This window comes from Megascapheus bottae, chromosome 13 (assembly GCF_031878675.1).
Source record: "Megascapheus bottae isolate mThoBot1 chromosome 13, mThoBot2.hap1, whole genome shotgun sequence".
NCBI classification, from domain to species: Eukaryota; Metazoa; Chordata; class Mammalia; order Rodentia; family Geomyidae; genus Megascapheus; species Megascapheus bottae.
Genome location: NC_143521.1, coordinates 8,024,102 through 8,046,638, shown reverse-complemented (window position 1 = coordinate 8,046,638; position 22,537 = coordinate 8,024,102). Strand labels below are relative to the sequence as shown.

Genomic DNA, 22,537 nt, shown 5'->3' with positions numbered 1-22,537 from the left:
TGTTTTATTTTGTATATTTCTGTAGATTGTGGGATCTTAACTTTAAAAAAAATTCTTAAGTGTAGCATACAAGGAGTTAGCTTTTATTTGAAATAAGTACATTTTTCTGTGAGATTTTCAGTGAGGACCCGGGACACCATAGGTAAATTCATTCATGTAGTTAACGTAAGTTTAATTTAAGTGGTATGAATAATATTTCAACTCCAATTTTGTGGAGAAATTATTTCATAATCAGAATTTGTAACGTTCAGCATATTTGGTAATTTTGGATGCTTATTGCTTTTTTTGTTTCTCCAGGATTTCAATGCATAATCAAGGGACACATTCTAAAAATGTGTACTGCAGCTCTTTCCCTAACTAATTGGACTTTTAGATTCTGGTTTCTTAGTATTGCAGAAAGAGTGATACTTTATTAAGAGTGATAAATGTTCTTTGTTTAGGGAAGTGAGTAGCCTTTTGGTAGCAATGAGGAAAGGATGGTATATTTTGTGTATAAATGTAGATGGCTGGGCCAAAATCCAACCCTAAGAATCCTGACAGGCTTTGTAAAGCTCACAACACCACATAGCAGAGGTCAAACTAAGGGAGACTTCTCCAGAAAACAATGACCTACTGTTTAGCTTTAAGGAGATGCCAATTATAGCTAGTAGTAGGAGGTGAGCTGGGGTTATGATCAAAATGAGAATATTTAGAAACGTAATTGTTGCTTGTTGCCATATAAAATACCAATACATGTCTCCAGCTTTCTTCTATAACAATCACCCTGTTCTTCTCACTTGAAATGGCTGTGGGATGAAATAGAATAGAAATTGCCTCTAGTTTTTATGACATTAAGCTTTCTGTGGAAACAAGTGTGGCATGTGTAATTAAATTACCAAAGGGAGAGATTAAATACAAGAGGGAAAGAAAAGAACTGCTGCTTTCTTTTAAAACAATTATATGTACAACTTAGTATACTTTTGTCTTTGGCTTTTGTAATATGAAACTAATGTTTTATCATATAGCTATCTACTGGGTTGTATGTCCCTGTGTTTGCTAGGTACCTGCAAAACAACAAACAACAACAACAAAATCACCTCCTAGAAAGTTATGAACTATGTTCATAACAGCTTGTTGAGGTCTGAAATACCACTAGCAGTGATTTCTACTACTAGAACTTAGCCCTGTTAATTTTTTTTTTTTGCTCAAGAGTAAATATTACTTAATCATAGGAGAAATAAGTTGCATCTTGTCAGCTTCCTTGTCCCATTGTTCTTCAGTCACCATTCTTATCAATACACTGACATTGCTTTTCCTTTCATTTTATGACTGGAAACTTTTTCCTGTTGCCTCCCCTATTCCTCCCCCCCCCACTGGTTAGAAAGTCTAACTGTTGAACATTGTTCTGATCCAAGCTGTACTTGGTACATTGGCCTGGGTTCAAACAGTTCTCCTTATTGTCTGTGGTGCAGTTGGTTCTCTGGAATGTGTGTGTAGCAATTGAGTTGCTGGGCGGACTCTTCCTTCTGGAGTGGTCAGTCTTGTGCCCTTTTCCAGTCGGTTCCATAGAGAATGCCTTGCTCTGTTTGGTACATGTTTGGAATTATCTGTGGTATAGATTGTTAAATGAAAAAAAAAAGTATTCTAAAAGCATTTAATACATTTGATGACTTCCAAGTTAATTTCTCTGTAGAGTTAATTGTGGGTTTTTTTTTGTTTTTGTTTTTGTTTTTGTTCTCTTTTGGTTGGTTGTGGGGCTTGAACTTTGTGCCTGAGCACTTCAGCACAAGGTTAGTGTTCTACCTCTTGATCCACAGTGCCCCTTGTGGTTTTCTGATGCCTAATTGGAGATAAGAGTCTCACAGACTTTTGTGCCCAGGCTGGCTTTGATCCATGATCTTCGGATCTCAGCTTCCTGAGATGCTAGGATTACAGGTGTGAGCCACTGTGCCCAGCTGTTAGCCACCCCCTTCCCCCTTTAAACCAAAAAACTTTATTCCTGTGTAATTTTTGAGAAAGCTTCCTTCCTTTATTCCCTGGGGACACTTTGCAAGTCTCATGATAATACACAGAGGAATTTGGGAATGATTTGTTATTCTTTTGCTTTCTGCTTGGCCCTGGCAGATTTGTTGATGCATTATGAAATAGTTGTTTGCAGCATGCTGTACATAGCTACCTAGTTTAAACAAAAAATGCTTCATTTCAGAATGTTTGGCTTTTTTTTGTTAGAACTGGAACTGTCATGGGAAGCTGTTGGTTGGAGTGTAGAGCAAGTGTGCACATTTAGTGGTGCAGGAGGATGTGGCGAGCCAGACTATAATTGACGAGATAGTGACAATTGGACAAAGAAGCATGTAGACACATGGTAAGATGCACACTTGATCTATACTCCTCCCCAATTTCAGGGGACAGTTCCTTTTCTTTAATTCAAACTCAAAAAAAGTAGGTAAGTTTGGCAAGGTGAGGAGCTGTAGGACATCTGCTGGTGAGGAGCAGCCCTGCGTATGTGAGACCTGACTGGGGAACATGAGATCACCAATGACTGGATGCACGGAGCATCCAGACACTACAGCAATTCCCGGCTCCACCTGTTTGATGTCTGAAAAGCCAGCGTCTCCAAAGAACGGCTAGAGAAGAGGGTTAGTTAAGGGGAGGTTTGCTGATGATGGATGAGGCCTTATAGAGAACAAGAATCTCAGTTTGTACTTTTTTTTTTTTTTTTTTTTTGGTTTGGTCATTTTTCCCCACTGGTATTCCCCCCCCCCTTTTTTTTTTTGAAATTTTCCACTTTGTGAAATTTTTGTTGAAGTTTTAGTCTGAATCTATTAATTTAAGATTAAAGGTGTATATTAATTAACTCAGTGTTACCCAGTTTTGTGTGTGTACACATGTGTACTTGCACATACTCATGGCAGGTGCTCTACCACTTGAGTCATGGGCTCTCACCTCTAAATGTGTGCTCCCACCCCCACATTTTTACTAAATGTGTGCTTTTCCCTCTCTCCTCCCCACCCCCCATTTTTACTGTGGATTATAGAATTTTGTAACTAATTAGTAAGTTTGTAAACTGAAGAATGAAACCTGTCACATTAACTGATTAGCACACAGCGTGAGCCAAGGCAGTTTGGGCTCATTTGGGAAGGGGTAATGTTAGCTTCTTTCTAGGGTTGAGTCATTTGGTGGGCAAATCTGTTTTAGGCAATAGCAGTTCACATTGTGTCATGAGATAATAAATAGATTGTCAGAATTGGGTAGAATTCTGGCTCGTTGGAGTAATCATTGTAGTCAGAGATACATGTTAAACATCACTTTGCTAAGCTCTGAGTCCACAAGCAGTAGTCCTATTCTTAAGCAGTTCCCAGTCTAACAAAGAAGATCTGGCTGGGCACTGGTGGTACACATCAGTAATCTCAGCTACTCAGTAGACTGAGTGAGATCTGAGGCAGGGAAAGCTGAAACTGAATGTTATCTTTGAGCATAAAGACCTCAGGGACAGGGCCTTGAGTTCAAGCCCCAATATAGACAGAGTCTAGGTAGTCTAGGTAAGTATCTACATGAACAGCAGATTTCGTCCACAGAGACAGAGGCAGTAATAATGATGAAGACATTGGAAAACGAACCCCCCTTAGTTCATTAGGGACCAGGCACTGAGTCTCACTAGGCTTGGCTTCCAAGCCTGTCTACCCCTCCTGCTGCAGGAAAGGGAGGCCAGTGAGTAAATGGGGCCTTGGGAGCACGGAGCAGGGAAGAGTGAGAGTCCAGGAGGCCACTGGGAAGAGTGTTGCTTAGCCCCTCCTTCCCCACAGGGGCTGTGGCTCTCTGGGCAGCAGGCTGGTCAAGAAGGTTCAGAAGGGGAGCTTGAAGAACAGACTCATGAGTTTTGGGAAGATTAAAGTAACAGCGGTATGGAGACAGATAACCCCCAAAGGGCAGCTAAGCGAGGAATGAAGTACACAACACTTTAATTTTGTATGGTTGCTTAGTAGGTTTAACGTGTCCACATCTTTAAGATTAAGAGAGAGTGAAATAAATGAAATCAGCATTAAAAATGACTTTAATGCCTATGTTCTTTTTAAATTTGTGACCACAGGGATTTTACACTTTGATGGCTATAATAAGATGGACGCAACAGCCTCCTTTTAAAGGTGTGCAGTCAGGTCCTTCACGGTCTGTGGAGTATGTGAGAATGACACAGAAATGAGGCTGATATTCTGGTTGATCCTAGTGTAGACCAGACTGGGGAAGAGCCAGCAGTCCTGCCTGTATTTCTAATTGGTGCCAAAGGAGCAATGCCAGCAAGGCTGGGGGTCAGAACAGCTCTGACAATCAGCAATCTTTCATACTAAAAGAAAGACAGAAATAACTGCTCAGATGACAGATTTTTATCTCAGGTGAGCCTGTTCCCAACTATGGCTGGAGGTTGTTTCTATATTTTATTAACCCCTAGCCACAGATTCCCAAATCTTTGAGGTGATAAGTCATTTCTTCCACTGGTATGGTTTGTGTGGCTGCTGTGTTTGCATGGTCTTTTTGTTTTGTTTTGTTTCTGTTGGAACTGCCTAGCCTCACTTTTTCCTCTCCCTCTTAAAACCCTGAGTGAGGAAGACAGAGTTTTTGTGTTTTTTATTCTGTAGGATAAAAGACCTCTCAAAATATGATCTTTAAGAGAAACAAATTGGGGTTATACTCCCACTCACCCAACTTTTTTTTCTTTTTTTTTAAACCAGCTGTTGCATCTGAGCCTTACTCTCCTGTAGACTCTTGACATAGAAGTTCTGCTCTCTGCAAATGGCCAGGAAACAACCTGGAAAAAAAGATATATGTGTGTGAATGTGAGAGAGTCCTGGGGCTTGAACATAATGCCTGAGCTGTCCTGAGATTTTTTGCTTAAGCTAGCACTCTACGATTTGAACCACATCTGCACTTCTGGCTTTTTGTTTTTTTGGCTTTTTTTTTTTTTTTTGGTTGTGGGGCTTGAACTCTGGGCCTTGGCACTGTCCCTGAGCTTTTCAGCACAAGGCTACCATACTGCCCCTGGAGCAACAGCATCACTTCCAGTTTTCTAGTGATTCACTGGAGATGGGTCTCATGGATTTTAGTGCCCGGGCTGGCTTTGAACCAAGATCCTCACATCTTAGCCTCCTGAGTAGCTAGGATTACAGGCTTGCCCAGCTACACTTCCAGCTTTTTGGTGGTTTAAGAGTCTCATGTACTTTCCTGCCTGTGGTGACTTCAAATTGTGATCCTCAGATCTCAACCTCCTATGTAACTAGGGTTACAGGTGTGAACCACCAGTGCCTAACTTAAAAATACTTCTTTACTCCTGACTTTATCTTGTTCTGTGAATATGAATTAAGGCTTTTCATAATTTTAACAGAGCTTTTCACTACTAAAATAAAAGATATTTAAAGCATTTTACTGACTCTTAAGTCCTAGAATTTCTGATCATCAGTAAAAAGAATGTAAACTTCACTGTTGTGTCTTGAGTAAGTAAGCAAAGGGTTATGTCAGCAATATTTTCAAGGTTGCAATATTACAAAATGGGTTGATCTAAAACTGCTTTTCAACTTATAATAAATTATAGTGATAGCCTTCTGTAGTAAACATAAGTGCATAGCACAGTATGCTAATATATGTGATCTTCTGGAGTCCTCTCCAGAAAAACAATGTTATCTTAATGTTATTTTGTGTAATTAGACTATAAGGCATTGCGTTTTAGGAATAAGTCCCTGGTGTGTGTGTGTGTGTGTGTGTGTGTGTGTGTGTGTGTGTGTGTGTGTGTGTGTGTATGTGTGTATGTGTGTTTAGTGATGGAAATGATAGTAAGAATGAACATCTTGGGATGACTTAGCCAAGTATTTTTTTTCCTTAAATTATGATAAAGCCCATAACAGATTTTTTCCACCTTGTAGGGAGTGAAAATTTTCATTATTTTTTTTTAAATTTTCATTATTTGAAGCAACACTATTTTGCCTTTAAACTTGGAGCCATTTTAATTTCTTTTTCCCTTCTTTTCTCTCTTTCTTTCTCTTCCTCTTCCACCCCCCTTTTCTTCTTTTTTCTTTGTCATTTATATACTAGGGCTTGAACTCAGGGTTGGGACCCTGTCTCTGAGCTGCTTTTTTTAAGGCCAGCCTTTTCTGTGGATGTAGTACTAAGGAAACAAACCAAGGGCTTCATGCATGCCAGGCAAGAACTTTACCACTAAGTCACATTCCTAGCCCATTTTGATTTCTTGTGTTTAAATTGAATTTGGAGAGATTCTGTTTAATGTTGAACTAATACTATACTTTTAAAGTATGTGGCATTTTCCCCCCCATAAAGCCTTAATTGTTTCCTGAGTGTAAGATGGTAGGAACAGAGGAGCAAGAAACAGTCCAGAAGATGATTGTAGGCACATGTGCTTTCCAGGGTCAAAGAGTCATTTGCCTAGCATGTGAGAACCAAAAGCATCTGTCTTTTTGCCTCTGTCTCTTTATGGCACACATGTAGTACCATTTTCTAAGCTTGGGGTTGCCCAGCTTTATATCAGCATAGTGCTTCTCAAACTGCTGATATGCTGTGTTGATTTTAGGATTTTCCCCTTTCCTTTAGGGCATGTGTCTCTTTCAATGCTTACAAAGATAAATCTGTAGGAGAAATTACCCTCACCGCTGCAGGACATATTTAACATTTTCAAGGAGTTGGTAGCATTGACGTGAAGTGACCAGTCAGGGGTGATAAATGGCTAGTCAGCTGTGCATGGCCAGGCCTGAGTTGCCATAGAAGCACGAATGGCATTCAACAGTCCTGCATGACTAACCTAGTTTAGCAGCAGGCAGGGCTCATGGGCTCCAGCCTGGGCCAAGGTGCTCCAGCCAGATGATACCAGAGCAAGAGGCATGCTGTGCCCTGTATCCAGTACAACCTCAATAGTTTTCTTCATTCACTCACACTGTTTCCTTGTGCAAGGGAGAAAGGAGAAACCACTTTCACTGGGTCATGCAGAATGTGAATCTTTTTATTTTATCAACATTTTAACACCTCCATAACACATTCCCTGCCCCCAGTTTACCCTTCTCCCCCTGCAAAGTAAATGTGTCCTGCAGTGGCAGGCCCCAGCATGGGGTTCTCTCTTGGTGGCTGTACTTGGGAATTCAGGCAGCTCTGACTTCCTCAGGATTTTCACCGCCTTCTGTTTCCAGAAGCATCATGCAGGCTTCTGTGTTGAGTCGGTGTGAGTTTTGTCAGCAAGAACATCTGTGGCACAGTCTCCTCTCCTTGTGTTTGTTCTGCAGAATGCGTCTTCAAAAGCAAAGCCACGGCTCTAGGGTTCTCACCCTGTTCCTGGAGGCAGAGAGGGCTGGTTTCTTCCATGGTTTTTATCCTTGTTTACCTTAAAAGAAAAAAAAGAAAGAAAGAAATGTGGCAACGAAGGTCTTTTGATTTTTTTTTTTTAAAGATCTTTTTGCCACATCTTGATGGATCTCAGAGGTAGCAGACTAAAGAGATAGCAGTGTATGATCTGCAAGAATGTGGCTGCTGAAGTTTTTTTTTTAAACTTCTGGTAACTGCTGCATTATCTGTGAACTGATCAACTTTACACACTCCCCATACTCAGCACCTTGAGTCTGCATGTTTTTGAGGGTGGCTGACTACTTCCAACCACCATATGACTTCATGTTTTTTTCTCCCTGGGTGTGCCCTCCGGAGCTGAGCAGAATGTTGGCAGCAGGGCTCTAGGAACATGACTTAGGTCAGCCAGCTGGAAGTAAATGGGAGGGAATCTGATGTTGGCCATATTATGGTTACTTTGGTGCAGGGTTATTCACAGCCTGTCCTTGAGAATTGAAGATTGTGTTAGCACATTCGTGATCTAAATTTGCAATTTGCAAATTAAAAAGAAAAGCACCTAAAATAAGAATGTTAGTGTAGTGTCTCTCTCTCCCCCTACCCCACCCCCCATCCCCTATGGGGGTTGAACTCGGTCTGCGCAATGTCCCTGAGCTCTTCAGTTCAAGGCTACTGCCCTACCCCTTGAGTCACAGTCCCACTTCCCATTTTCTAGTGATTCATTGGAGACCAGTCTCATATTCTTTAGTGCATGGGCTGGCTTTGAACCTCACCCCCACACTTTGAACCTCACCCTCACATCTCAGCCTCCTGAGTAGCTAGGATTACAGGTGCGAGCCACTGGGCCTGGTTATACTGCCTTTTTTTTTTTTTTTTTTTTTTTTTTTTTTTTTTTTTGCCAGTCCTGGGCTTGGGCTCAGGGCCTGAGCACTGTCCTTGGACTTTCTCAAGGCTTAGCACTCTACCACTTGAGCCTCAGCACCACTTCCGGCCTTTTGTCTATGTATGTGGTACTGAGGAATCGAACCCCTGTCTTTGTGCATGCTAGGCAAGCACTCTACCACTAGGCCAAACTCCCGGCCCCCTGCTGTTTTTTAAAAAGTTGAAGAACAGCTCCATGCTGTTTGTTGTCCCTCTCTCTGTTTGTTGTCAAGAAGTCAAGCACAAAACACAAACAAAAGGGCCAGGATCCTCAGATCTCAGCCTCCAGAGTAACTAGGATTACAGGTGTAAACCACTGGCTCTGGGCTTCAAAAGTCTTCAGGTATGTTAAGTTCCTAATCAAAGCTCCACTGACTTAGTAGACATCCGAGATTGCTCTGCTGATATGGATAATGCCTATTGTTGGGTACCTCCTTGATACTAAGGAATTGTGAGTGTTTATAAATTACCATATATATATATATATATATATTATTGTCATCCTTTCCTTATTTAACACAGTTTGGAAGCATGGCTGGGAGAACAATGACTTGAGAGCATAACTTAGTTGCCAGGCTTTATATTTGCAGGTCTGTCGTTATGAGTAGGTCAGATCTCTGATCTTCACTTTTTCCACTTGAAAGATGTAATAATAACCCTACCTTCATTGGGGGCTTGGGAATGCAAAAGGGAAGATAGGCTAACAACCCTCTCTTCACTGGAGTCTTGGCAAAAACTAAATGAAAATATGACTCAGTTAGTACTGCTCAAGTCTCCGCTAAGTACAGTGAGGGTGGACCTCAGCCTGGCTGCAGCTGTCACTGAAGTAGTAGTGTTTTGTAGAAAGCCCCCCTAAAGAATGCATTCCCTTTACCCCTCAGAAACATCAGAAGCCTGTTCACCCTGTACATCTCAGGCCTTGCCTCAGGTCTGCTGAATGGAAACTCTGTTAACAAGCCCTCATGTCACTCTGATGTGCATTCAAGTCTGAGAACTTCCCAGAAAAATACAGTGTACTGGGGAGACATTAACTGAGAGAGCTTGTAACTCACTGTTACGTGCAGATGAGCTGAGAACCTCTTACCAGGTGGATGTTGGGGTGAGATTATCCTGACTATATGAGAATGAAACTGTTTTTTTCTCTATGAGAAGAGGGGCCTAACCTTAATTAAAGTGATAGTGGTTACCTTGTAATTATTCAAAGGTAATTACAGAGATGGCAAATTATATATATGTTATTATCTGTTTCCTAAAAATCCTCTCATTTGAAACATTTTCCATCCACCCCCCTCCTTGTTCATTCTGAATTTGGTTTGAAAACAATGAACAAATGTTTACTTACACTGTGAGTTGCTTGATGGTTTATGTTTTAAAATTTACCTTTTCTGTAATTGCAAAATGAAAAGGTATTTCTGGTACATTGTTGGTTGTGAGTATTTAGTAAAGAAGTCTCCAAGTCATGGCAAACTTGGAGTAAGTCAAAAGAACTCTTCTCAGTATGACTTCTAGCAGATTTCCTTCTAAGGAGAAAGCAGGCAGGCAGCCCAGTGCCAAGGCACATAGCCTCCACTCTACCCTTCCTTTGCTCTACAGGAGCCAGGCTGAGGGAAATGGGGAGATCACAATGTCTGACTCCACGATAATCATCTAGCAGTGACATTTATTTACATCTTTACTCACCACACTGTGTACAGGCTTTTCAGTTGAAAAGTGGTTGTGAGTTACAAAACATCATACTCATAGTCTCCAGTGATACAGTTACTGCATATGCCTGCCATTAAATTCCTAGTGTGGGCTTTTTTTTTTTTTTTAAACAAATGGAAGTAAGCCCTAATTAACTAGAATCCTTAATTTAATAAGATTTGTTTTCCATGGGAGTGTCTTTGATTTTAGAACCACATAATAATAAGCCAATGTTAAGAATTTTATGAAAGAATAGTATAGTTGAGGTTTTCTCATTATTTCTGTAGCAACTTTCATTAGTTTAGAATGAAAATTCAGTAGCGTGGTGAAGCCAGTCTGCTACCGAGATAAGCATGAGATAGAGGATCAATATAGAAATATTTCAGTAATCTTAAACCAGTGTAATTTTGCTGGAGATTAACTGAACATGAGTTACTTTTAAGAAATTATACAAAGACCTCCAGCAGCCAGTTAGTTGAGGTGCTCCTGTTCACCCCTTCACTCTCAGATTTGTTTTCAGATTTCTTTATTGAGACAAAAGAGAGATTGTTCTAAAGTGACCAGAACTCTCCCTTAAGATGCAGAACCAAAGACAGGAAGCATATATAGCCATTGCAAGGGCAGGGTGGGGGGGGGGGTTGTGGGCTAAGGGGAGCCACGTCTATAACTAGTGGTATCAGAAAGGGGAGACTTCCTGTGTGTGTTAAGATGCCAAGCTGAAGCTAAGCTTGCATGCCTGGGGCAATTCTGAGGAGGGGAAAGAGGAGTTCAAAGGTACAGAACATCATTGTAGGCTCCATTCCTCTCTGAAACCTGGCCCTAGATGGCAGAAAGACAAGCTTTTTGAAGGCAAAATACAAACTTATTTCCTAACCAGTGTTCTTATGTGGCTTCTATGGTTATATGTGAATGGTATGTGGCCTTTTGAACCAATAAGAGGACTAAGCAAAACCATGTAATGAATTTTTGAGTGGTCAAGTTCCTTGTGCTACTGCAACCCAGAAAAAAAGGCTAATTGTCTAAAACACATGACATTCAGACTCAATCAGAGAATGTTTTAGTTTCAACTTTAGTATCTTCTCTTTTCAGTATGTTTGCAAACAGTAACTTGCTTCCTTGGTAGTTGTGAGTTTTCATAAAATCTGATACTGTTGTTTGTCATCTAAAAAAGTTTTTATTTTAAAAAGTTCTTTCTTACATACATCAAGACCCAGGTTTGATTCCAGGGTACCACATACATTAAAAAAAAAATTCATTCTTAAATGCCATTCTTGGAGCTTAAACTCAGCTCCTATATGCTGTCCCTGAGCCTTTTTTCTACCACTGCAGCCATAGCTCCACTTCCAGCTTTTTGGTGACTTTTCTACTTGGGTGGCTTCAAACTGCAATCCTCAGATATCAACCTCCTGAGTAGCTAGGCGACAGATGTAAGTTACTGGTACCTGATTAGAAGATCATTTTAAACATTATTATTATTACCATTTCTGGGGCTTAAACTCAGGGTCTGGGCACTGTCTCTAAACTTCTTTATGCTCAATCAAGCCTAGCACTCTCCTATTTGAGCTACAATACCACTTCTGGCCTTTTCTGGCCTTTTTTTCCATGGTGCTTGAACTCTGGGCCTGGGTGCTGTCCCTGAGCTCTTTAGCTCAAGGCTACCGCCCTACCCCTGAGCCAGGGCCCCACTTCTTGTTTTCTAGTAATTAATTTGAGGCTCTCACATTTTTTAGTGTCCAGGCTTGGCTTTGAACCACAATCCTCAGATCTCAGCCTCCTGAGTAACTGAGATTACATTCACCAGCACTGGCCCTTTTCTGACTCTTTTTTTTTTTTTTTTTTTTTGCCAGTCGTGGGCTTGAGCTCAGGGCCTGAGCACTGTCCTTGGACTTTCTCAAGGCTAGAGCTCTACCACTTGTACCTCAGCACCATTTCTGGCTTTTTTCTATGTATGTGATACTGAGGAATCGAACCCGGGTCTTTGTTCATGCTAGACAAGCACTCTACCACTAGGCTAAACTCCCAGCCCCCCTTTTCTGACTTTTTAAAAGACCTTTCTGCCTGGGTAGGCTTTGAACAGCAGTTCTCAGATCTCTGCCTCCTGATCAGTTAGTATTACAGGTTTTCATGTGGAAAGCTGAGTTAGAAGATAAGATATGGGACAGGCATTTGACCTCAGGCTTGTGACAGAATGCAGGAGAGGCTATCCAGAGTGGAGACAGACCCAAGAGAGAGGACCAGGAGGCCATCTGACCCAGTGCTAAGATTTGCAAAGCTTTACACAGTCAAGGCAACAGAATGTTTCCCTGTTCTTTCAAATAGGGTTGACAGCGAAAAGGCAGAAGATTGAAGCAAGTCCATGAAGATAAAAGTCTTAACAGTTCTTAGTTTCGTTTTTAATTGGAGATCACACATGTGAGGATATAAGGGAGTTGCTAGGAGGTAACAGAGAGGCAAGCCCACTTTTGGTTTATGTGTTGGTTAAAAAGTGCCTGTCTTTTCACATCTGTCTCCAATTTGTTTCTCTGCCAATGCATTTTAACCCCTCTGGTGCCAAGTCTGTGATCTAGGATGTATTTTTTGTGTGGCTTAAGTAGGGCAATCAGATTGGAAAATATTCTCTGTAGGGAGAGCTGACATCTATAATGGAAAACATTCTCTGTAGGGAAAGCTGAAATCTATAATTGAATATTCTCATCCTTGACACTTGAAATGAAAAATAAAAATAATCCTTTTGGATTTGAATGCCAAGATACCCCTGCAGAGAAGATTGAGAATAAAATAAATGGCGTTTTGGGTGTTTGGTAGTCTTTTAATTAGGACTTGATTTTAATCTTCCTAAGTGTACAGTACTGATCCAGAAAAAGCCTTTTTAAAGTTCACATACTGCTGAGTCTCTCAGATTAAAAGTTTCTCTGCCCCATGTATTGCAAGCTGGAGGTAATGGTGCCACATAGCCTCTAAAAACAATTCAGCTGGGAATCAGTCTTGGACCATGATGTTGTGACCCAGAGTGAGCATGGGCTTCTGGAGCCAGAACCCCAGACCGGAGCCACAGCCACCCAACAGTTGTGTGCAGGACTAGGTGAAGGCGCTTTCTGTCATCACTTCTTCCTAGACCCTGCCTTGCCTCCTCCACATTTGTGCATTTGCACAACCAAACTCAGATACTGATGAGCTTTGTTGTTTTCGTTCCTTTGTGGCATCTGAAACAGCTTGTACAATGAAGACAGAAACCTGCTTCGAATTAAGGAGAAGGAAAGACGCAACCAGGAAATTCACCAAGAGAAAGAGGCATTTCCTGAACAGATTCCCCTTTTTGGAGAGCCCTACAAGGTATTCGCTCTATACCAGAAGATGAAAGTCTGATTTATCACTGTATTGTGCTCTGTGATGGAATGATTCTATTTCATGACTGATGAGGATTATAACTGTGAAGTAATTTATCACAGATTTTTTTTGTGTGTGTGTGGGAAACCCATTAAACTCGGTATGCTACACATTAAGTTGAGAGGTTCCTTCTCCTTAAAGTGTAGTAGATTTTCAAATAATTATTCTCCTTAGGGTCCCTCCCCTCCCTATTTGCTGACTCTAGTGCCCTTTTTGTTTTTTAGAAAGCAAAAGGTGATGAGCTGTCAAGTCGAATACAGAACATGTTGGGAAGCTATGAAGAAATGAAGGAGTTCCTTAACACCAAATCTCACACTCAGTGTTTGGCTGCTTCTGAAGATAGGTTGGGGAAGAAGCCAAGATACCCTTTATTTCCTGACAAGGGGAGCAGCATTCCATCTAACTCCTTCCACACACGTGTCCACCACCAGCCCATCCGTACTCCTGCCTCTGCATCACTTTCTGTTGGTAACTTTAGCCACAATCCAAAGATGGCAAAGCCAAGAATGGAACCATTGTCAAATTTCCATGGCAAAAGCTATGGGCCACCGGACTGCCAGCACCTGGCTCGTGCTTGTCTTGGTCAGGAGGGATATACCTCCAATCATCACAAAAAAGGTGACCATAGGCCTGATGGAGGTCACTGTACTTTGACAGACTCAGCTCCAGAAAGGAAACTTTCCCCCTTAATCTCATCTTTGCCCTCCCCAGTGCCTCCTTTGTCACCTGTACATTCCAACCTGCAAACTCTTCCCAGCATGCAGGCAAACAACAAGGTTCACAGCAGTAACAACAGCAGTAAAAGCTTCTGCCCAGCCAAGTCTCCCAAGGACCTGGCAGTGAAGGTTCGTGAGAAAGAGACCCCTCAAGACACTTTGGTTGCCAGCCTTGGAGTAGCCCCTCCCCAGCCGCCTCCTCAGACATTTCCACCCCCCTCTCTACCATCAAAAAGTCTTATAATGCAGCAGAAGCCCACTGCTTATGTCCGGCCCATGGATGGCCAGGACCAGGCTCCTCTGAGTGAGTCTCCCAAGCTGAAATCACTGCCAGAAGACCATCATCAGCAGACCTTCGAGATAGCAGACTTAAAAGTGCCTGCCAAAACCAAGCTCACCAGACTGAAGATGCCTTCCCAGTCAGTGGAGGTGAGTTGGGATTTCTGACTTGGGGCATTTCCCAATGTGAAGAGATTTGAGTGGGGAATGAAGTGTGCCATGTTGGAATGGTGTGTTCCTGCTTATCCATGAAAAGTTCAGGTAGCTTTGGATCAGATACTGAAATGTGACTTTTCTTTTTGGTAGATGATGACCTTTCATTAGATGGCTCAGGCTAGCCATGAAGTTGAGAGCCTCCTGCCTAAGCCTCTGAAGTGCTGGAATCAATCCAGCTTGATTACACAAGGGTTTAAAGAAACCTTGTTAAGCCAGGAACTGGTAATCCTTGATATTCGGGAGGCTGAGTTCTGAAGATTATGGTTCCAAGCCTACCTAGGTAGGAAGGTACAGGAGACACTTATCTTCAATTAACTACCAGGAAACTGGAAGTGGAGTTTTGGCTCAAAGTAGTATATTGCTAGCCTTGAGCAAAAGAGCTCAAGGAGCTGGGCACAGGTGGCACACGCCTATAATCCTAGCTACTCAGGAGGCTGAGATCTGAGGACCAAGGTTCAAAGCCAGCCCAGGGACTAAAGTCCAAGAGACTCTTATCTAGAATCAACCTCTAGAAAATGGGAAGTGGGGCTTGCCTCAAGGGTAGGGCGGCAGCCTTGAGCTGAAGTGCTCAGGGACAATGCCCAGGCTCAGGGGTAGGGCAGTAGCTTTGAACTGAAGAGCTCAGGACAGCGCCCAGGCCAAGTTGAAGCCCCATGACCACCACACACAAAAAAACCAGCTCAGGGTTAGTAGTACCCAAGCTCTGAGCTTAGGATGCAGTGTGCGGGCGCGTGCGCACGCGCGCGCGCACACACAGTTCTAGAGAGGTGGTTCAAGTTATAGAGTGCTCTTTTTTTTTTTTTTTTTTTTTTTTTTTGCCAGTTGTGGGCTCTAGCTCAGGGCCTGAGCACTGTCCTTGGACTTTCTCAAGGTTAGAACTCTACCACTTGAGCCTCAGCACCATTTCTGGGTTTTTTCTATGCATGTGGTACTGAGGAATCGAACCTGGGTCTTCGTGCATGCTAGGCAAGCACTCTGCCACTAGGCCAAACTCCGGGCCCCTAGAGTGCTTTCTAGTAAGGCACAATGCCCTGACTTCAGAGCCTTGTATCAACAACAACAATCACAACCCCCTTCAATACAAAATATAACCCCTAAAACCTTTTATTAAGATATAGATACACACACACACACACACACACACACATATATACTTTTTTTTTTTTTTTTTTTTTTGCCAGTCCTGGGCTTGAGGCTCAGGGCCTGAGCACTGTCCTTGGACTTTCTCAAGGCTAGAGCTCTACCACTTGAGCCTCAGCACCACTTCCGGCTTTTTTCTATGTATGTGGTACCGAGGAATCAAACCCGGGTCTTCATGCATGCTAGGCGAGCACTCTAGCACTAGGCCAAACTCCCGGCTCCTTATTGAGCCATATTTAATATATGGTATAATCTGGGGATTCTAGGAGTACTGTTTGTCTCCTGTGTAGTCCAACCCAATCCAAGATTAAGAATTATTTCTAATGTTTTTATATTTTTTAACAAAACGAAAGAAAAGTTATGCCCAACCCCTTATTCCCACTCATTTTCTCTGAGTCAAGTAAAATCAAGATGTCCAAATCTTGAAAGTGTTTTGTTAAAGTTTTTTTTCCTTGTAAATTGTAAGAAAATTTTAACTGAAGTTCTGGTGTAGTATGTTTTATTTACCATCTGAAAAAGAAGAATGGGAGTATGGTGACATGTCATTTGAGAGTGAGTCACATGTACACAGAATGTTATTCAACACTGGGGTTTAAAAGTAACCAAAAACATTTTTTTTTAACTAAGAAAAAATATTTCATTATCCTGCTTTCTTGATACATGGCTGAGTTGTGTTTGAAAGGAGAATTGGAGTATGTATCTTGTTGCTACTTTAAAATTAAGGTTAGTAGAGGAAAGTGAAGTTGGAAGTGAAATTTGTGTGTGAATTGAATTTAATTGCTTGAGATGGGTGTTGCTATGCTGTCCAGGCCGGTCTTTAACATCTGAACAATTTATCCTCCCATTTTAGCCTTCCAGTGAAGGCTGTAAAAGTCTATGGTTTGGCCCACACATTATATAACCATTCTAATTTGCATATTCAAGTCATCTAGATTTTAGTTTTACATAATTGGAGAAGATGAAATGTCTTTTTTTTTAAATTTAATTTATTATTGTTGGGATAATATATAAATGAGTTATAGTTATATTCACCAGATAATACGTGCATTACTTCTCACACAATGATGCCCCTTCTCTTGTTATTGTCCCTATTTCTCTCTCCCCACCCCCAATGCCTCCCTAAATGCCTTTTTCTTTCTGTTTTTTTTTTTTTTGGCCAGCTCTGGGACTTGGACTCTGGGCCTGGGCACTGTCCCTGAGCTCTTCAGTTCAAGACCAGCAATCTACCACTTGACACTTGAGCCACAGCACCAGTTCCAGCTTCTGGTGGCTAGTTGGAGATAAGAGTCTCACAGACTGGCTTTGAACCGTGATCCTCAGATCTCAGTTTCATGAGTAGTAGAATTGCAGGCTTGAACTACTGCTCCTCACTTCAAACTTTAAAAAAAAAAGTTTTTAAAAAAAAAAAGGATTTCTGACTAGGAAGTTAGTCTTGATCTTGAAGGTTTCTCGTTTAGTGGATACCTATTGAGCCTCTGATATCTTTTAGAAAGTGACTTTTATATGGGGACCAAGGAAATACAAGAAAGGAATAGTTAAGCAAAAGGAAGAACTGGCCTAGGTGGCCAAACTGTGGCCCTCTAACTTCGTCTTCGAAGGGTCAGCCCAGTGGGCTGCTTTTTTTTGAGCATTTGTACTGTGATACAACTTGTCAGTCTACTTTATAATTTTGTAATTCAGACATCGAAAATTTAGTGGGGATTCTTTTGCTTTATCTGTCAAGTTAGTTTTATTGTGTCTTTTTAGTTTTTAAGCACACATACAGGTAAAGGAACAAACGTTTTTCTTGAAAACCTAAAGACTGAAAAAAAAAATGCTTTCAATTTTTAGGACACATTAGCAAGTATTTGCATATTCTACCAAATGCCCAAACATATGCTTCCAAAGACGTGTTGGTTCTGTTCCCAGACATCAGTCTCCTGGAGGAAGGAGCTCGCATCCCTGAAACCATTAGAGAGTAATTCAATGCAAACCATCTGGTATTAGGTGAACTGACAAGGAACCTGTGCGAAGCTGGCCAGCATGTTTCCTAGGAGAAGATTTAGGCAGAGGCTCTTGGTTAGCTTCCTGCTTTTTTGGGGTAAGAGGCAACAGTGAAGAACTGAGTCCAGATTTATCCCAGGTCTGAAAGTTTCTGCTCTTTATTAGGGATTGTAAACATAGGACTGAGTTAGGCGAACCTTGAATATTTTCTGAGGAGTGGACATTTGAAATGTGTAAGGTCTGCTATAGATTTGGTGGTTAGAGAATGGGATTTTCTTGGCACAGATGAATCTGCTATTAACAATTATGTAGATGTAAATATATCATCTACAGTCAACTTTCCATGTAGTGTGACAGCTCTCTCTGGGTCCTGCCAGAGCCCTCATGCTAGTGGCATCTGTGGTGCCAACAGGCTGGGCCCCTATGGAGTGGCTGGTGAGCCAGAGCATGAAGTTAATGGTCAGGCAGAGTTCTCTGAGGGATTCACGTGAGGAGTCAGAAGCTTGGAAGAATCAGGAGGCATCTGGGTATTCTGGCTAGGTTTATTTATTTTATTTTCTGACTAGGTTTTGAGTTTGATTATGCTATTTTAACAAAGTTCTCATGTTTCACAGATTTAGCATGCATTATTTTATTTTTTTATTACATGTAACAGAATGGTTATTTAAGACAGTTTGGCAGCAGGGGGTGCATCTGGGGCTTGAATTCAGAGGCATTGTTCTTATAGGAGAGGCATTGTTTTCATATGGGGATTGCTTGCTTACAGCTGGTGCTTTACCATTTGAATCATACCTTCAGCCTTGTCCTTTGCTAGTTAACAGATGAGTTCTCATAGACTTTTCTACCTGTGCTGTCTTCAAATCACTCTGCTTGAACTGACTTTGAAATATGATCCTCCAGGTCTTAGCTTCTTCTTCTTTTTTTAATTAAACAATTTATTAACATTGATTTTTTATATCATATTTCAAATGACATGTTTAACAAGTATTCAAGAGGGGAATCTCTATCTCTATGTACAATCACTGGCACTTAGATTTTAGAACATAATTAAAATTAGGCTGATGGACTGTAGTGCCCGAGCTGGCTTTGAACTGTGATCCTCAGATCTCAACCTCCTGAAGTAGATAGGATTACAAGTCCCATAACCCACAAAAACAAAACAAAACAAAAAACAGTATTTTAGACTCTTAATTTTGAATTATTGGTATATTTTTTATGTTAATGTATAGAGGGGTTACAGTTATGTTTACCAGATAGAGGGTGCGTTACTTCTCACACATTTCTATTCTTATACTTACAGCATTGTCCTTTCCTAAGATCCTACTGGATCTCTGTCAGCTAGAGGATTTGGGCAGTGATCTTGCCAATAACAAGGCACAACTCTGAAGTTTCATAGTGATATTTCCAGCACTGGAGTTGCCAGACCAGAGCTGGACCTACCCAGTTGGAAAGCTAAGATTACACCTTACTTTTTGTTGCCTAGAGAGAACAAATGACAGAAAAAAGCTGTACATATGGGTAGTTTTTCTTAAGGATGGAAAAGGGAGGAGTGCATAGACCTAGGTTTAGAGTCAACATATGTATTAGATAGGCCTTCATTAAAAAAAGAGAAATGGGCCAGATGTAGTGGTAAATGTCTCTACTTACAACACCTGGGACATTGAGGCAGGAAGTTCTTGAGTTCTAGTTACTCTGAGCTATACAGGGCAATCCTTCTCCCAACACCAAGGCTAGCACTCAACCACTAAACTATGTTACCAGCCTTGAAATATTTTAAAGATAAAAACACAATACTATTATATTGCAAATAAGATCTAAGAAAATAAACTCACTCATTTTGCTGAAAGTTAGTTAATACCGGGGCCAGAATTGGACTTCCCGATTTTTTGCTCTTTCTGCTTGACAGCTTATCTGGTGCTACTGTTGGTGGCAGCCATGAGGATGTTGCTTTTGTGATGTGCTAGGGATCAAAACAAGGGCTTCAAACATGGTAGGCAAACACTGCACTACTGAGCCATAAAACATCTAACTACAAATGTGTTGTCATCTAGGCAGCCAAGTTTTGTGGAATATAATTTCCTTTTTTTTTTGGCCAGTCCTGGGGCTGCAACTCAGGGCCTGAGCACTGTCCTTGGGCTTTCTCAAGGCTAGAGCTCTACTACTTGAGCCACAGCACAACTTCTGGCTTTTTTCTATGTATATGGTTACCAAGGAATTGAACCCAGGTCTTCATGCATGCTAGGCAAGCACTATGCCAAACTCCCAGCCCATAATTTCTAATCTCTCCTCCCCCATGCAGGGCTTTGTAGGCCAGGTAAGATGGTTCTGATAACATTCAAGTGTGAATGGATAAGAGTGATGTGTTAACAGCAGCTACTGAGATAGGACTGGCTGGGAAAACCAAGGTCTCTAGTGAAAGTTACATGCTGTTATATATTCAGGTACTGCTGACAAGTTGGCAATCATGTATAGAAGCCCCAAACTCTTGGAAAATGTCAAGTCTGGAAAAAATAGGCTCATGATTTATTTATATATAGTAGCTATTAGAACTTTGAGACTCGGCAGGTACATCCAAACATCCTTTTATGGCTCTCCTTCATTTCTCCTTCAGATACATCTGGCTTTTTTTTTTTTTTTTTTTTTTGGTCTGTCATGGGGCTTGAACTTTGGGCCTGGACATTATCCCTGAGCTCTTCAGCTCAAGGCTGCCGCCCTACTCCTGGAGCCACAGCATCACTTCCCGTTTTCTGGTGGTTAATTGGAGGTAGGAGTCTGGTAGACTTTAGTGCCTGGACTGGCTTTGGACTGTAATCCTCAGATCTCAGCCTCCTGTGTAGCTAGGATTACAGGCATGAGCCAGCAATGCCTGGCTTGTTATTTTTGCTGCTGCTGTTGTTGTTTCAGTGGCTTTACCCACTGTGATTTAGCCCATAGTGGAAAAAATCTCTGATAGTGATTCACTTTCATTCACATGAACACCCAGTTCCTATTTTCCGAGTTAATACTCCCAGTATTTTAAACCTCACAAAGAGAGACTTGCCCCTTTGCTCCGTATAGAGTGGTTTGGAGATTGAGGACACCTACTTTTGGTTGTGAGGACGTAGGATGGACACCCTACTTGAGTCTTTCAAAACGTAATTTAGCAGCTAACTCGCACATGCATCTTTATTTGACAAACTTTCCTCCTCCTCCCTCCCTCCCTCCCTCCCTCCCTCCCTCCCTCCCTCCCTCCCTCCCTCCCTCCCTCCCTCCCTCCCTCTTTCTCTCTCTCCCTTCTCCCTCTTCTTTCCTCCCCCCTCCCCCTCCTCCACTTTTTGCCAGTCCTGGGCTTTGAACTGAGGGCCTGAATACCATCCTTGGGCTTTCTCAAGGCTAGTGCTCTACCAGTTGAGCCAGAGCACCACTTTGAGCTTTTTCTATGTATGTGGTACCAAGGAACCAAACTTCATGCATGCTAGATTCTAGGCCAACCTCCTGGCCCCACTTTACAAACTTGTAACACAACTACCTTTAGTATCTGCTGGGTGACATGTGGAGGGCTGGGGATGGGGTTACAAAGGTATGAAAAATCAGCAGAGGACTAACTGGCATTATTCCATTAACGCACCACACACACACACACACACACACACACACACACACACACACACGCACGCACACACGCATGCACACACGCATGCACACACGCACGCACAATTGTATGAGATGTTTGACAAAGGTCAAAGGCAAACGATAGGCCAATAGTTTGTGGCTTAGAACCAAACAGCCAAACACCCACCAAACAGTGGGTGAAGGGCACCCACTCAGGAAGACATCTGAGACGAGTGGAGTGGGGTGGGATCAATGTGAACTCAGCCTTGTGCCACATTATCTACAGAGACCGTTGTAAGCCGTCATCCCAGGGTGTGAATGCAGTCCTCTAGAGCAGAAGGGATTCTCATTTATTCTGAACCCAGCTAGTGCATTACTGTAGAATCATTTGGAGAAGCCTGCTAAATTAGAAGTTAAAAAGTCCCTGTCCATTCTGCATTTTCTGCCTATCTTAGATTGACAAATGTATTTGGTTCTCATATACAAGTGGTGAAAACTCTTCCAGAAGCTATGGACCCCAAGAAGTTGGGGCTGGGGGAGTGGGTCCCAGGCACAAGGCTCACTTAGTGAGGTCGGTCACCAGACTAGTCTCAGGGGAAGACAAGCATGGAATTTCCAGGTCACCCTCCCAGTACTCCAGCTGGTTGCCTTTCTTCCACTATTAGTTTCTGGGGTGAGCCAGAAGCCTAGAGATTGTATTTTCTGCTGCTCCTGCTCCTGCTCTTGCTCCTGCTCCTGTTCCTGCTCTTGCTCCTGCTCCTGCTCCTGCTCCTGCTCCTGTTCCTCCTCCTGCTCCTGCTCCTCCTCCTCCTGCTCCTCCTCCTCCTCCTCCTCCTCCTCCTCCTCCTCCTCCTCCTCCTCCTCTTCCTCCTCCTTGTCATGGGGGAGATTCAATTTTCCAAAAATATTTTTATTATGGCAACATTTACCAAGAGGAACCTCTAATTTGAAAATCTAATATTCGGAAGTCCAGAACTTGCTGAGTTCAGACATATGTCAGCAAAATCTCACCCCTGACCTCTGATGATGGACTGCAATCAAAACTCCAGTACACTAAAAATAAACAAATAATAATTGAACTAAAAATGCCTCTTTGTTAGCTTATATTTGTTCTCCAGAGGGGGAATTTCATTGTTCCATGAGTGGATTTTGTGCCCATCCTCAAGGTGTTTCATGTATCTGCAAAGATACCCAAATCTGGAAGTCTCTAGGTTTGTGAATCTTTGTGTATCCTTATAAATTTGGCAAAACATTTAGGATGAGGATTCCTGAACCTGTGCAACAAATTTCTATGAGATTCATGAGCTAGA

The 22,537-nt window shown here is 42.0% G+C and overlaps 1 protein-coding gene across 2 annotated transcripts in view; it reads left to right on the top strand.

The window, feature by feature from the left end:
• Aff1 (ALF transcription elongation factor 1) overlaps positions 1–22,537 on the top strand; it is a 198,985-nt gene that overhangs the window by 94,111 nt on the left and 82,337 nt on the right. For both annotated transcript variants that reach the window (XM_090343251.1, XM_090343252.1), the window contains 2 exons: positions 13,128–13,248; positions 13,527–14,447. In XM_090343251.1, the coding sequence (XP_090199377.1) occupies positions 13,128–13,248; positions 13,527–14,447 (1,042 nt within the window). The remainder of the gene's footprint in view (positions 1–13,127; positions 13,249–13,526; positions 14,448–22,537) is intronic.